The 17651-nt window shown below is 36.2% G+C and overlaps 1 protein-coding gene across 1 annotated transcript in view; it reads right to left on the bottom strand.

Moving 5' to 3' along the window:
• The window catches only part of prkar2aa (protein kinase, cAMP-dependent, regulatory, type II, alpha A), a 41108-nt gene that overhangs the window by 2466 nt on the left and 20991 nt on the right, over positions 1-17651 (bottom strand). Inside the window, exons 3-10 of the mRNA XM_014001750.1 lie at positions 11953-11988; positions 5062-5198; positions 4653-4759; positions 2319-2460; positions 1825-1926; positions 1579-1653; positions 1419-1484; positions 1064-1202 (exon numbers count right to left, since the gene is read on the bottom strand). Of these exons, the coding sequence (XP_013857204.1) occupies positions 1064-1202; positions 1419-1484; positions 1579-1653; positions 1825-1926; positions 2319-2460; positions 4653-4759; positions 5062-5198; positions 11953-11988 (804 nt within the window). The remainder of the gene's footprint in view (positions 1-1063; positions 1203-1418; positions 1485-1578; positions 1654-1824; positions 1927-2318; positions 2461-4652; positions 4760-5061; positions 5199-11952; positions 11989-17651) is intronic.

Here is a 17651-nt window from a genome sequence, read left to right on the forward strand (position 1 = left end):
GGTCTGAATACGACCTAAAATACACTTACTTGTAAGTGTATTTAATTTAGTTATGTTAGTTATGATAGTTTAGTTACGATGTAAATACAATAAAAATTAAACCAAGGTTTAGAATAATTATCATTTTGATCCATACATTGGTAATGTCTGACTGGGCCTCGTGCCACTTTATGTTCAACAAATTGGGCTCTGATTTTCCAGTCCCAGAAGGTCCAGAGGATTCTCTTTTGGGTTCATATTTTACAACAGCCGGAGCCAAAGAGGATCGTTAAAATGATGATGGAACAACTGACAATGTTGCTGCTGTAAAGCTGAATGACATTTTCTCAGCTTCTCAAACCAAACAGCAGCTGTAGCAGACAGGCTGTTACTGCTGGTAATATAAACAAAAGTGGCAGGTGTGTTATGTTATATGAACAGGGTGTGCATGATTGTACTGAGCATTGAGAAAAAACACAGAGCAAGACGGACTGGTATAACATCCATGTATATACACACACAAGAATAAATTAAACAAATTTCACAACAGAACGATGACTAAAGCACAATTACAGCTGTTTAAAAAAAACCTCTGCTCAGTTTTAAAGTTGAAGAGCTACTTATCCACTGGAGAGCCTGAATTGGTGAACCCACTTTAAAACCAAAGCAATTACACAACAGCCTTCAATTATCAAAACTACAAAGTAATGGTGGATGAGATGAACAACAATTGAAAATAATTTAGAACTCAAATGTCACTTGTTCTCACATGACAAACTACTTGTAACTGTTTGATTAGTGAGAAAAAAAAACAGATACTGACCAAGTTCTGGGAGCTCCATCAAGCTGGAGTGCGTACCAGGTTTTAATAAATTAAATTAAAATTAACACAACCGACTTTCTAACAGAGACAATTAGGACCTTTAGCTATTGGAAATCACTTTTCTTAAAATCTATGGCAAGGTGAAAATGACAAACTACTTCATGTAAACATTTTTCTTCATGATTAGCTCTCCTGTGTGCAGGCTTAAGTACTGAAGCTGGTATGTGTTTAATAAGTTTTTCCAAATACTCGATGTCTTACCCAAACACTTCACGTCTCCCACTGCGTAGGCTGAGGCGGCCCGGGGCTTGTTAGTGACCAGGGCCAGCTCCCCGAAGTACTGACCCCTGCTACAGCGCGTGATCTCCACCTCTGCATTGTCTGCGTGGTCTGCCTTTGTCTGCGGGGGACGAGAACAGCAGAGCACAGGCTTAAAGGTTAGAAGACCCCCAGGTACCTCCTGTTCTCCCCTCCCAGTGAAAGGCCCTCTGCAGCTGAAGCAGACAGCTGTAGGAATTACCAAACACCTCTGCAGTATTCACACAGTAAAAATTAAAAAAATACAGTAGTATACAGAGTAGTGACACTGAAAGAAAAAGAAGTTGAAAAGTCTTACTTTACTCTTCATCATGATCTTGACTTCTCCAGATTCTACAATGTAGAAACAGTCAGCCTTGTCTCCCTGAAGAGAAAAGGTACACACAGTCAGAAATACACAGGAATGTAATCATGTGTGGTACGTACAAGTAGAACACAGTAATACCTCGGTCCCTCACCTGTGTGATGATGCGCTCGCCATCCGAGAACTGCTTTGCTCCTAATACGTCCACTAACTTCATCCTTTCTGTCACCTGGACAGAGAAAAATTAAAACAGGGAGGTTAAAGAAGAAAAAAAAAAAGAAAAACAATATATAAAAAAACAATGGGAGCAGGAAAGATTCAGGTTTCTATACTGAAATGCTCATACCTAAATATATTAGGAATTAAAGATGTTTTTAAATGGTTTACAAACCAAACTCACCTCCAGTGACTTGAGTAACGGCACAGACTCAATGAAACACTCGTACATCCTCCTCTTCTTGGCATTGTTCTTTACAATGAGTCTACGAAATGTGGCACGGTCCTAATTTTGGGTGATAAAAAAAGACGTTTAAAATATTGCAGCTCAATAGGACCATTTGATTATTGTTATCCTAAGCTTGTCCAGTGGGAGGCGCTGCAGCAGCACAACACACTGGGTCAAAGCACGGCTCCATTCATAGAAAACTGATTCCATTCTTAACATGTCTGAGCCTCACAGCTCTCTGTACCCGATTTGGTGAAAGAAACTGTTCTCAACCATTACAGTACCAAGCCATGGAACTAATAAAACAGTTTGTGAGGTTTTTTTTTTTGAATGCCACTCAATAGGAGCAATAATAAAAACTCAAATCATGTTCTGCTTCTAAATTACTTCAGTAACATCTCGTAAACATAGATTTTGTGTTTTTTTATGGTTGACTCGTGTGTTCTTACCAGGCCCCATAGTGCTCCCTCCTGTGTGGCTACGATTGTAGCGGCACGTGGCGTGTTGTACATGAGTGCCAGCTCCCCAAAGCTGCCCTTGTTGTTATACTGACCCACACAGTTTCCTGAGACCACGATGTCAAAAACACCCCTACAGAGAAGAAGAAACAGTTAAAAACAATCTTAGACTTAATTGAAGTGTTTTTTTTACTATCAGCCGTTAAATGGGATTTGTTTACTGATACAAACTACTTTCAGCACAAAAGTGACATTAGATCTGATTTTGAGTTTAAAGTCAACCAAAGGCAAGGCCACTTTAACACAAAACATTTTCCAGGTTTTGACCCACAAAATAAAAGCAACAGATTGATTTGATCTGTTGTGACTCTTAAAGCAAATACGTATGCTTTAAGAAATGGGATATCAACTGGAATACTGAGAATCTATGTTTTACATTATTTATACATGACCCGCATCAAAACTTGTAAGTCATTGTTTTTTTCATTTATACAGTTTTATTTCATTTTATGGCACTCTGAAAACAATGGAAGTCCACAAACTACAGAGCATACTTTGCTGATTTAGAGTAACTGTTCAACAAGCCCCCTCTGCCCTCCCTCTTTCCCTCTGGATGAGGATTATAGATAAGGAGGGTAATTTGCATTAATGTTGCATGGCAGGATTAACTAGTCATTTAGTGCGATAGAGTGTCCTCTCATTGGCTGAAGAGGCTAAAGCCTCATCACTGGTGGAGTATTATGTTACTCTGGATTATCATGACCACAGGACAGTGATCACTTGTGCTGCCAGCAAGCTGAAGTAAAGACAGATTATCTATGTGCTGCTGTTGTGCTCTTCAATGTTTATTTAACACATAAAACAAGTGTAAAAGCAGTGTTCATTGAGACATTTGTCAAATTGGAGTCGATTTAAAGGAAGGAGACAATATTTCTTAAATAATGCATATTATTTAAATGAATAGATGGGTTTAGCTTCATAAAAAGTTAGTAATACATTTTATATTTCAGTGCTATAGCAGAAAAAATGTGGATGTTCCCTGCTGGAATGCAAGTATGTGTGTTTATATAAAAATAATCAGTTTAGGCCTCTCTTGAGCAGTTTGTTTAGTGATATTTAATTTCTAAAAATAGAAAAGAAAACATCTCTCCACATAATCCTATATTCAATCATATATTTTGGAATTGAACTTCACTCTTTGTAAGTATTTATGGTATTTCAGGACAATTAAAGCTTCAGATGTTTTGAAAAAACTAAATAAGAAAAGCATGGAGGACTTAATAAATTAAAAACTAAAATCCAAATAGCCAACAGCATAGTTTGTTCTCACTCTGGCAATATTTTTCAACAAGGATCTTTATTATGTTTGGAATGTCCCCTGTAATGATTTTATGGTTTCTTCTGCCCGAGAGTTTGTGGTGAGTTTCCCGTTTCATGGGCCTCAGAGCAGAACTGTTTATCTTTTTACTGAACAGCTGCCAGACACTGGTAAGACAAGAGGCTCAGTTTAGAGTCAACTGACGGGTAGGGATGACCAAAGCTGCACAAAAGGTCAGCGAATAAAACTGACACACTATGAAGTGTGGAGGAATTACATGTATGTAAATATGCTCAAGGATTAAATCACATTATGAAACAAACTCATTCAAACAATGTGTATTCAGTTTTTGTCTTCTGATAATTCCTGCAACACAATGGATGTCTATCATAAAAACATTAAAATATGGGAGGTGGTGCAGTTTAAATGTAATAAACTACATTAAAGCAGGAGTCAAAGCTTCACACTCAATTAAATCTAACAATTTTTTTTACAAGTGTTTGACTTCTTCATTGAAAAGAACACAGGGGTCAAGTTTGTTGTTCCTTCATTTTAACTCAACAATAACTGCACTATGAAAAGCTGTTCACACACGTTATCTTCTCACATGTAATCCAGCACAAAATTAAACAAACAGGCTGCAGGGTTTGTGTTTGCTTACAGGGCTTATGTCTACATAGATGTAGACAGAACAAGTTATAGGCATCATATGTAAATACTAAACTACAAAGGCCTAAGGTCTATGGTTTATTTTTTTTATTTTAATTACCATGTGTAATTAGTAGTTTTTTCTTGGTAGTTCTGTGTTGCAGGTTCTTTTTTTTTACACTCATTTAGGCTGTAAACTTTGGCTATCTGACGTTCAAGCTCCCTAAAACAAATGGACAGTAAGTAAGTAAGTAAGTAAGTAAGTAAGTAAGTAAGTAAATAAATAAATAAATAAATAAATAAATAAATAAATAAATAAATTTAACTTTAACAGCCCAACACAACTGTCTGGTGCCTACCTCTCTATGACATAAAAGTTGTCTCCATCGTCACCCTGGTCGATGACATGCTCCTGGGGCTGAACCTTTGACTCAAACATGGCGTCCAGCACCTGTGAGAACTGCTCCTGGAGGGGAAACGAGAAAATATTGGACACAAATGATGATTTAACTATTTATTTTGCAATAATGTGTGTTCAGACTATTTTCATGTGTGCTATCATAGAGCAGCAGCTTAGTTTATTTTCCAACTATGTCAGAATCTGAAAACATAATCAGCCAGCTACAATAGCAGTGAATTGTGAATTTCTATGAAAAGAGATCTCTTTATTTTTCAGTTTGTGCATTTTTTTAACCACCCATCTGAACAGTTTGATGCAACGCTGTGTGAAAGATGTGATTTTTTTGTGTGTTTTAACATTAATCATACTTGATCTAGTGTTTTGAAGAGAAGGATGTCTCGGCAGGCCTCCTGCAGTCTGCAGCGCTGTTCATCTGTTTTTGGGTGAACCACTCTGGGCTCAGTGTCTTCGTCATCCTCGTCTGGATTGATCGTCTCGGCACAGACTGATGGGAAGATATTTAAATCAGTTTTACACATGTAAAAATTCTGTGTGGTTATGCTGCAGTTACATCAAGTAAAAATACAAGCGTTCCCACTGTAACTGAACTATTTAAATGTATAGTACATTTTGACAAAATAAAAATGTGGGGGGATGCTTGATTAAGTAAAAAAATAAAAATAAAAAATGCAAACCAGACAAAAATAGAAAGTCAAGGATATTGCTTCTATCACATTCTGGTGAAGCAGCTGAAGGAAAGCTATGATGTCACACAGAGAAAAGATATTGAACAACAAAATGAGTGGATGGGCTGCAGGATAAGCGGAGACACTGGAGGAGCCCAGAGGAAGAAATGACACATGCACTCCAACATGTTTTGCCTCACTAGAAGACAAACACTGACAAGGTCATTTAAAATTGTCACTTTGTATCTGTGTTTCTTTAACTCTGCAGACACTCCACTTCTCATATGACATTTGGACTTAACACGCTGAAGACTCAAAATGCATGTGTGGAAATCACACCACTAACATCTTTTCGCTCAGGAACCAATGAAGTATGCTACAGTGCGACCTCTCAAATCGCAATGTGTCAGCTGCTTTTCTCCAGCTTGATCAGGTGGTAAAAATAAAAATCAATAAGCCAAATGAAAATGCAGTTAAAATATGAGTCCAACCTCTAATTTACACTGCATGCGGTTCCGCTCCGCTGCGCAGTTCGTAGCTAAAACTGCATCGCTGTCTTTTTGAAACTTCTGATTTCAAAATAAAATCAGTGTATCATGTGTGTGTGTGTGTGTGTGTGTGCGTGTGTGCGTGCGTGTGTGTGCATATGCTATATGTTGCTATCTAATTCCTCAAACAGAACGATACATTTTGACAACATTTATGTATAAATATATCCATATATTTATTAAGATTTCGACAAAATTAGTCTGGTTTTGGTGAATGATTTTGAAAATACGGATGTTGTGCTTGTTCCCTGTTGGTGCAACGTGATCTTTGTAGATTGACTCCAGTGTATGGGATAAATCTTGTGCCAGTAGGAATTGAATTTGAATTGCTCAGATTGAATCTGTATGTGCATAATTTGAAATTGAATGCATTGGTTTGAAAAGAAATTTTACTGAATTGAAACTGAATTTAATGGTTTGTATCTGAATTAATTTGCTTTGAAACTATTTTGGTTTATTAAAAGGGGCAATATTATGTGTTTCTCAGGCATATATTTAAATACCATACCATAATAAAGTATCTATGTCACCTTTAGTTGTTATTAATATGCTGTTTTTATGTTTAAATAGAAAATAAACTTATCTTCTCATCACTTCCTCTTCTAAACGCCTTGAAATTGGCCTCTGTCTCTTTAAGAACCACCTTCCACTTCTGTCTTGCCCATTTCAGTGCAGGGGGAGGGGGAGTTAAGATACAGTTTACTTGGCATCTGAAAATACATTTCCTCAAAGGTATTTTGAATCTGAAAAGACCTTCAGTGAGTGAGAAGTAGTGGAACTCAGCAGACTAAGTTCAGTTTCACTTTCACTTTCACCTGAGAGCCTGCAGGAGTCATGGGCGGGGTGTGTGGGGAGGGAGGGGGGCGCTCTGCCATGAGGAAGTTTGGCTAAAAGACACGTCCCAGGGGCGTTTCTGGTACCAAAAGGCATTTCTGGTCACCACTTGTCGTTTTGCTCCTCAGCATGGCTTCCTAAAAACACTGCAGGATTTCTCAAACATGCATGAATGAGTCAAAGCAAGGCTTTGGGCATGTTTTTTATGAGAGTATAACATTATAACATGATATAAAACTTGATTTTACATGATACTGCCCCTTTAAAAATTCAGTTTGACTACTTTCATTTTCTGTTCCAAAATTCAGGTTTTTGTGTCACACATCCTGGTCCTTGAGAAAGCCAGCCAGAGTAATCAAATACAGATCCACAGATTTACGTTTCACTTTGGTGAAGTTTCCCTTCTGGAATGTAACAGAGTTGATGCAATCCACCGTAAAAGAGACAAAAACGGACAGTTATTTTATTGCAGTGATTAATTTTACCTATATGTCAAAAATGTTACATTTACATCACATCATGTATCACATATTGATCAGATGTTGCTGCTGACTGATCCAATTTAGATACAAATCTTTAAATTCAGATTCAATTCATTAAATTCAGTTTCAATTTAGTGATACTTATTTTCAAACCAATGCATTCACTTTCAAATTATGCAAATTCAGATTCAATCTGAGCGATTCAAATTCAATTCCTGCTGGCACAACTTTTATCCCATACCAGCGCAGCTCCGGCGTCCATTCTGAACAATCTAGATCTAATGAACCCAAAACTGCAGACGGGTTCAAACAAACAAAAATTACTCTAGAATTGTGAAGAAAATGTACATGAATGTGTGAATTTTATTTGTGCAAATTTTTATCTTTCAATGTGTTGTCAAGGCCTGAACCCAACACTAAAAATAATAAAGCAGTACTAGAATCTTAAAATTTTAAGATCACTTGGAACATGATCAAACTTAACATAAATATGAAATGTGCACCATAGTTTTCAGTAAAATTTATAAAAGTGATTGTGTAAAGCTTGCATAAGTCCACAAACATTTAATTTCTTCTTGAAAACTAAACAGAAGGCAGGAAATGATGTACAAACTCTAACTACAGTTTCCTAAGTGTGTCTTACGTCTGGATACAAAAACACCTGATATGACTTTTTTACAGAACTCTTACGCATACATTTTTATTGTTAAAGTATATACAAACCTATTCTTATTCTTTTTGCAAACCTATGCACTGCCTTTGTAGCCTGAGTTCCTGTATTCCAACATCTAAAGTAAGAGTGCACACATTCTGATGAATTATAGCCTTTATAAACCTTTCTGCATGGTCATGTTATAATTATAAATTTATTGTGATTGTGCAGACTGCTCCATGACCTTGTTTTGCTGTAGAAATTTGTAATGCCACAGCTCTTGCTTTGCATGCTGCTTCAAAGCCATCCATGTGGAAACTTTATTAGAAGCAAATAGATGTCTGCAAGCAGTTGAAGCTGCCACCACTTCAAGAGTAACTGACCTGTGACAAAGATAATTCATCCTGTTTGTCTTTAACTGTTAGATAAAGCTGTCGGTTCAGGACCTCCATATGAAATGCTGAAGTTGTAAAAAGAGCAGACAAATTCTGTTCACCCTTGTATCTGTGCCTCAGTAAACTTTTGCATGTGCTCTCAGATATTAGGTTGCTGCTGATAAAAAATAACCCTTGGTTTACTGACTGCAGGTTTGCACAATTTGGCTCTGAAATTGACAGCTTTAACGTCATCATCTGTACAGCAGCTGTCTCAGTGCAACTTGTTGTGGTGCTTATCAGAGGGTGTGGTCTTACACAGACAGACATGTAGTGTAATGTAATCCTTGCTGGCTGTAGTACCACACACACACACGCACACACACACAACTATCCACTTTTACTTAACTGTAGTAACTTTGGCCTTGTGAGTGGGTGCCTTCAGCACACTGAGAGTAAACTCTGCTACTAGAAATGCTGAAACATTAATAGTCCTGCACAAAAAATAAACCCAAAACAAACAAAAAAAAAATGCTTTTAGTCTATTTTTGTTCATTTTTAATCCTAAATTTACAGCTTTTACTGTTCTCGTTTTGATACTGTTCAAAAAAAGCAGACTAATATGACTTTTGTTGTGAATTAATGCAGAATAAATATAATACATAATACAAATACATTTATTTTGATATTTAAACACAAAACCAAAAGTATTTACCAAAGATTTTTAGCAGTTTGGCTAGTTGTTGATTCCAATAACTGCTAGAAAGTACAATAAGGCTCACCTTTAAATTAAACAAATGAGACAAACTGCTAAAAAGCTGGATCCAAGTGTGTCTTCAAGTTAGGTTAAATTCAGCATGTAAATGTGCACTCTGTTGAAAGAGCAACCGAGTGTTTTGAGTCTAAGTAAAGGTCGTCATGGTGATGTTAATAGCTAATTGAGGACAGATTGTAACTCTTGATGACAATATTGCTACTGTGAGAAATTCACAGCTTTCCTGAAAACATTGGTGTGACATTTATGTCCCTACGGTGAAAAATGAGGGTATTATAAAGAAGCAAAAACAAAGTCACTTCCTGTTTTTTTATTAAATCCTGCTGTTTGTTTAGGTGTCGAACAGTTGGTCAGTCTTTTGGCTTCAACTTAATAAAAAGTAACCAACCATTTTTATCTGTTTTGATGAGAACTGACTTGCTGCAGTGGGAAAATTCATCTCTGAAAAATTCAAAAATTTTCAGCTTTTTGGAGACATAATTTGTCTCTAAATTCCTGCCAGTTTACATTTTGACATCTATTAATTGTACACACTTTATACCTGCTAATAAATCATAAAGGTTAAATAAAAGCCAGGAGTTACACAGGAAGAGCACTCCCAGGCTTTCTGTTGGTTTTCATCAGTTTGTATGAAGATGGCTACTCCCCATCTAAATAAAATATTTGAAGCTACAAATAATAATAATAATAATAATAATAATAATAATAAAACATGCATGTTTAAAAGGTTGGTTGATTTTGGATAGTGTATAGTCAGGATTCCACATACTAGCAAAGCAAAAATGAAAGGCATTAAAAAAAACAAAGAAACCTGAATGAGCAACTGACTTGGAGAGTAATCTAGGCTGCAAAGTGTCGCCACAAGGAGGCAGTAAACACAACCTTGCTTATGGTGCAATTCCCCAGAAGAAGTTGCACTACCTAGACATTAAAGGCAGCTACTGTAAACTTCTACAGTGAGGTGGAAATAAGTGAAGAGACCTCTGGGGATATCTGTGATACTTTGAAACATCTGGGAACACATATGAGTTTACTTTGTGTCAAAGACTGGAAACAGCTGGTGAATCACAATGTGTCACAAAGGTTTCCATACTCCCATTGTCCACTTTTGAAAAGACAAAAGCCTCTTCAAAACAAACGAATAAGTTTTTTTGTTCATCCACTTGTTTCATGTAAAAATCAGAGCACGCTTTAATCTAAGTCACAAAGTATGTGATTTCTGCACAATACTGAGTATAGAAAAATAGATTCATCATGCAAGACATCTAATACAAACAAATGCAAATGAGACAGTTTTTCTAAGGGATTTAGATGTTTTTTCTTGTAATATTTGAAGATCAAAATAACTGTCTAAGATCATCATAATACACTTATGTTGATTACTGAAAATGTTGCTAAACTTAATTCATAAATTTTAATTTGTTGCTGAAGGTGCCAGGCTGGATCTGCATGCATACTGAAGAATTGGCAAAGAACTGGAGGGATAGAAAAGGAGAATTTAAGTTTAGGATGTTTACTCATCCAATGTGTGGAATAGTGGAACCTCCCGTTAGAATGTTTATTTGATTTTTGACAGAAATAAAACAACGTTCTGCTCACAGAGGAGGAATCAACTGTGGCCTGCACAATCGTTCTTCCTGTAGCACGAGGAAGACTGAGGTGGGGCCCCTATGTTTTGCAGCTGAAGATAGGCACTGAAAGCGGGTGCATCTGTGAGGCTTTCTTCCTTCCTGGGTAAATGAGCTGCAAACAACTAAAGAATTGCACTGAACCTCCAGCTTTTATAGAAACATTTATAAAAGATCCTTACAAAAAAGTGTTACCTCTGGGGAAAAAAAGGGAGAAGTAATGATCTAAGCCAGTCAGAAAAAGTTTTTTTTCCCCCAATACCATTTGATGTTATTGTAAATTAAGTTCATTTCACAAGGCATTTTTTATTTAGATAATTATGTTTATTAATTTATGCAATCAAATTATGGCATCATTTTTATTAGGCATTTGTTTTGTTGCATATGAAATGTACACTTAAGGTTTCAAACATAAAATATATTTGACATGACTTGTGCTAGTTTGCACAACAGTTAAGTTTTTTTTATTTTGCGATGAGCAGCTGTATTTAAGTGCCATATTCCTCTTATTTCAATAACTAGTGTAATGTTATATCAACTGAATTAATGTTCAGTCTTTGTAGATGAATTAATACAATTTTTTATTTCCTTAAATGGATTAATACATCTTGCAATATTACAACAAAGGTCTGTGAAGACTATAAAACATTTGTCAAAGTAACTGAACCAGTTCTTTTTTTAAAACCCCACAGGCTTCTAATTTATTTGCAAATTATATATTAAAAACTAATAATAAGAAATTTCAAACTAACATGATAGAAAATACCACATCGTAATGAAGTTGTGGTAAAAGCTGGTGAGACGACTGAAAAGATAAACATGATTTGACACACCCAGAGCCTAATCAAAGTGCAGCGCTCTGTGACGGCTGGCGGCGTTCAATCACTCATGTAAACACTGGATGGCTAGCGTGAGAAAACAAGCATGCTGTCCACACAAGACCACAGACACTACTGCAGAAAAACACACAAAGCCAGCGCACGAAACGTCAAACACCTCACCGGAGTGGAGCTTCTCAATATTGCACAAATATTCATTATCTAAACATTGACTAAACAATGTTAGTAAAGCTACCACTTATCCTCAACAGTATTTCAGTTGCACAACACAGAAACACACTAATAAAATGTGGGAAAGCCAGTGAGGCAGTGATGTACGCAACTTCATACCCAGTGTGGATTATACTTAAGGGACATGACGTCAAACACACAAAAGCACACACACAGACAAGTGCGTGCACACACACACACACACGTAAAAATCACACCCACTCTTCTTACCCGACACTCTTCTGTTGAATCTGCTGGGTGGCGGAGCTGCAGAGAAGAAGAGAACAGAACCAAAATTAATATTCCTGTTGTAACATTTAGCACAACTTTGTGATCGTTCTGAAGTTCTCGTCACTATAAGATGTTACAAATAAATGGAGTTCACAAAAATGAAAGAGGGAGACATAAAAAAGGCAACATTCATGTGTTTTATACCATAAAGGTGAAAGTTTCTCTATTCAGGAACTTCTTCAGCTAAAAGCCAAATATTTAACCAGACCCTTAAAGCTGCATCAATATTGAAGAAAGGCAGCCTTGGTGACACAAATGTTGAAATGCAACACAAGGTGATGAGACAAACAGTACAAAACTGACAGTATAATAACATAAGATCTATAAAGAAAAAATCAAAAAGAATCAGAAAATGTGACATGGTTTTCAAACGCAAAGAAATAATACAGTAAAAGTCAGCATGAAGTCAATCTATTCATGCACAAGACTACAAAATATTGTTTGAGTGCAAAACTGAAAAGCAATAAAAACAACAAAAAAAATAACAATCAGACTCAGCAGCATTTTTTTCTCCCAAAATGAGCACCTTGAACCAGACAAAAAGGAGTATACCAACAAATTATAAGTCAAACATTAAAAAAATTGAAGATATGAAAAAGTTATTAGTAAAGTTGCATTACACATAAATAGGCAGAAAAGACATTCCCAGGAAGCATTTTGAGCTTTTGTGAAGTCTTGTTTTTTTTTTAAGAACTGTTTGTGCCAGAGTACTGAGCTTCAGTTCAAGCTACTATAATTCACTGTTCAGTTGCACAAATGTTTTTTGGACCCTCACTAAAATTGCATGTGTGATTTTCACTGCAAGTAATTCTGTGTTCAGGTTCTCAAAACGACAGGCACAGGTCTGCCACGATGCCTCAGGCAAAACTGTAACAAGCCCAGAGGCATTCATGCATACCAACAAGCTTTCTTCCTGTAATTGATTTAAAGTCTGTGTCAGAAATTAATTCAAGTGTGTTTGATAAAATACAATTTATTTCTTCTTGGCTTTAACAAATGTTGATTAAATTAGACCAAACACAGGGATTACATAACGTACAAAGTAGTACATGCTTCCAGGAAATGTTTAAACTGTAACTGAGTTTAATTTCTGTTCATGATTCAGTGCTGTGCATTAGACATGAAACAGTACTCATCACTGGAAATAGTTTCTAGGAATAACAAGAGAGAAGAACAGAATGGCATTAAGGTGCACAGAAACTTATGAGGATAAATAACTAACTATTTGGGGGCGTGGAGTTTTTCCAAATTAATTTAATGGATTATTTAGAAAGCATTAGTTGTGTTAGAATGAAAAAAATGTTAATTAAAAAAATAAACGTAACTTTTACTTCTATGGTATTGCTATAAAACTTATTTTGAAGCAATAAAACATAACTACTTTGTACCGGCTAAATTAAAATTGACTGCTCCTCTGTGTGAGGAGTTAAAAACAAAACCTCTTTGACAAGGTTCATAATAAACCCAACAGACAGCTTATTCTTTTTCAGGTTTCTGTGTCCAGAACACCAAACAAACTACCTGAAACTCAGTTGGTACAATCAGTAACTTTGTGCAGGACTAAAAGCCCTTCCCCAAACCTGTAAGGACCATGGAGTAACTGGCTGTTTTTCAGTGTTTCTCTACGGTGTTCTGTAAGGTTCTGTTGTCACTTGTATGAATAAACTGGATCACCCCTTTACTTTATTTAGCGTTGAAGCTACATATTTATTTTGCTGTTACATTCTTCTTTTCCTCACTATTCTTGTTTAGAATGCAGAAACTGCAAACAAGACTTACACCATCTTTACAACAAAAATGTTGAAGTTGTAAACTGACTGTAAATCATAGGGCATAAGAACAATTTAGGGTTCAAATGTGTATTATGCAACCCAATGACTTAGGAATTTATTAGATCAGCAAAACACTGAACAGCCTGCTTTCTGACTATTGTGCACAAAAGTAGAACAATGTTGATGACAATTTACAGTGCATTCTTATGGTTTTTGTTGCCATGGTGTTTTTTAAACCATCAAGCACAATCTGCCATGTCAGATCCCAACAAGGCATTTTTTTCCCAGGGTCGTGTCTTCTGTTGTGCTGGTTCAGGATGTTGGTTAGAGTACCAAGTTCTTTACTGTATTTATCTTTATAAACTGTAAAGTTTGTATAAAACTTGACATTTATGCACTGTGTGTGCACAGTTAGAGTCCAAAACACCTATTTTCTAGCACTGGTTTGTTAATAATCAGCATCTAAGTTTCATGACTGTCACAAACACATTTACACCTACGCAAGTACACGCATACATGCATACACACACGCACGGACACACAGGTTGTCCATCATTACCTTCATAAGACTGTGTCAGAGACTATTAGATCTAGGCTGTGAGCACAGAAGAATGAGAAAAATTCACACATGCACCTTATTTTCCTGCAGTCACCTGCAAGGAAGGTTAAAGTTTAACACTCTGCTTTCTCTTGAGATCATCATCAAACCTCTGGACCTGGCATTCAAATGGAAATGATAAGAGAAACATTTTAAAATTTCCCCACAAAAAAGGCTATTTGAGAGAAACATTTGCATACAACTAATATTAAATTTTAAAAATGAATGACATAACATTCCACTTGTAATTGCAAATGCATAACCACTCATACAGGTACCAGATATTCAGATGTTTAAACATCTGCTTGTGTTTTAATTTATTTTGCCACTCTGTTTTGCTTTACTCCTGAACAATACAGCAAAGTAACCGTAGAGGCTAGAAAGGCATAAGCACAAGCTGAACTTATTACTGGCAGATCATTTTTAGGTGATGATTGGTACATTTTAACTCTGACCAACTGATGCATTAAATAGGCTCTGAACTGAGAGCAAAGTTGTCTGCTTCTGAACAAAGAACGGGTCAGTATTCACCCTATAAAACTAGATGCATAACAAGCACATTTAAACTGCAAAATAAAACAGAGAGATGGTTTAATCTCATTCTGTCAATGCTGACAGAAATGTTCAAAGTACATTATAGCTGTATAACACACACAAAGGAACCACTACCAGATCATTTGTACTGGTTTCAACTGGTGCAAATGATCCCAGAATAAGTTTGTTTCATGTTGCTGGTAGTACGTCAGAGACATTTGTGGTGGGTGTTGGACTCCATTAGGCTACCCTTTGTCAGCGACTGTGTTTGTAACCTTTATGGAGAGAATGTGTCTAGACACAATCAGGGGGTGGAGGGTTTCCTATTCTGTTGACTTTAGATTGAAACTTAGATTTTTTTGCAGAGAATGTGTTTGGCTGCAATGAGCGGAGACCTCCAGCAGACACAAGGAGAGCCTTAAAGCATGATTCAGCTAAAGGAAGACTTGATGTCTTCATTCCTCTCTTGGAAAAATGTGGACTGTGAACTTTAAGTTAAAAATAAACTGTTGCCTCAAGCAAAGGGGTTATGCTGTCCTTTAGGGTTTAACAAAGGTAAACTCAACATGTGAACTGTCTGGAACTGCATCTGCAGTGATGTGGTGGACTACAATGTCATGACAGAAAGAGCTGTGCAGAAAGGCAACATTTTTGATTTGAACATTGAAATATGAATGGATCAGCAGATGCATGGAGCTACTGGTAAATGCTAAAAAAAATAGGTATTTCTTCTTAAAATGACATGAAGTGTTCTTAGGGTATAATGACTTTAATACATTTTTATGGGCGAAAGATTAGTACAGCAATAACTGAACAGTTCTTATATTTAATGTATAAAAAAATCTGTATTCCTTGTTACTTTACAAATATTTTTTTTTAAAAAAGCACACTCTTATTTGTAAATGCTACAGAATGGAGTTCAAGCTACTGTGGCTAAAGTGACATGTAGATTGTAGGTTTAACTCCTATTGTTTTAAATGGGGAAGTAACCTGGTTATTGACACATACGGATGCTGTACATTGTTGCAGCACAGTGCATGTTTCATCAGGGATAAATCACTGATCGCTCTTTTGTTAATCAATTAAGTTATGAGCCGCGTCACATCATTCCACTGGGTATTATTTAATTAGTTCACAGGCACATTAAATAAACATAGCTCCAAATTGAATTGATTTTTTCTCTAGTAATTAGACAAATGGACATATCAAAAACAAGCATACAGAAAACCTTAAAAAATACATGTTTTTATTTAGTTGGTTTATGAAAACTACAATAAAGTTTATTTGTGGCTTTTGTACCATTTGTCTTCTTGTAAATGAGTTTATTAAACTGACAAAAAAGATCTTTTGGAGGGGTTTGAATTCAATTATTTTATGTACAAAATTTGAAACATGCTAAAACATGCAACACCGTCCAACAAGATAAAAGCAAGAAAAAGAAAGCCGATTTAAATTAATCTATAGCCTCTACACAATCCAGATGTTTTAAAAAAACTTTTCATATGGTTTAAAATTATGTGTTTAGATTTAACAGTAGCAGGAACAGATAAAACCTATACAAGCATCCTAACAGAAATGCAAAAACAAAAACATGTCTGCACCACTCACAAAGACTTGCGTAGCCTAGTCTACACACTAAAATGATACAATTTTCTCATAAATGCTGATCCACTCAGTTTTAGAGGTGAGAGCAGGGTACACTTGATCTAATGTCTGATAAAACTGTTTTTAAACATCAAAATCAGCTCACAGTGTTAAATTTATCAATAAATTTAAGAAATCTGCTGACTAAACTATAGCTAGTTCATCAATCAATTGGTGATTTCCAATATTTATTGAATTCTGTTTTGGACTTTTACTGATAATCAATCCTATTTGCATTCCTTTAAAATAATCTCATTCTTTGCTCCTTGTCATAAATTCTAGGAGAATCATGTGCTGGTAACTCAATAAGGAACAGACCCACTAAGTGAAAATCCTCACATGACTACAACACAGTCAGTCGTTTTTCTACATGGGAGGAAAACAATATGTAACTTCTTTAGTCGTGTTTCAAATCGCCCATCCTTTTGCTTTTGTTTTACTGGGTGATAATATTCAGTTCACGTTTTACAAATATATTATTATGCCATTTTACTTTAACTACAACTTGAGTTGCAATTTGTTGTCATTTCCTTCCTTTAACTCTAGTTATGGGCCAGTTTTGCTTGAATTCCATTGTTTAAAGTGAAGGCTCAGGTTATTACAGTTTTAATTGCTGCCTTTTCACTTTTAATAGAAGAACCATTACCTGAGCCTGGATCTGTTTTAACTTTTCTCTCATACATGTTATTTTTTGTCAGGCAATGGTAAGTGAATCCAACAAAAGAATCTTGTCCATTTCACTGTGTGGGAGCAGGAGTCTGAGTGTGTAAAGTGTGAAGTGCTCTCCCCACAGTCATATGGCTCTGATGGGGTTGGGAGTGGGGTGGAGTAGTTGTGGTGACTGTATCAAGTGTATGTCTGAAGTTGCCTTGGCAACCTAACACAAAGAAGATCTCATCACCATAACAACACTATTCCCCTCACCATCCCTCCTTCGCCCCTCTGCAACCATCCACACTCGTTTTCTATCCAGTTTGTATCAAGTCGAAGACCCTCCCTACCCCTCACTAACACACACACACACACGCAAATACACTCTCTCTCCACCCCTTCCTATACACCCACTCACTGCTATATAGCAGCAATAACAG

Source organism: Austrofundulus limnaeus, unplaced genomic scaffold (assembly GCF_001266775.1).
Source record: "Austrofundulus limnaeus strain Quisiro unplaced genomic scaffold, Austrofundulus_limnaeus-1.0 Scaffold10, whole genome shotgun sequence".
Classification (NCBI taxonomy): Eukaryota; Metazoa; Chordata; class Actinopteri; order Cyprinodontiformes; family Rivulidae; genus Austrofundulus; species Austrofundulus limnaeus.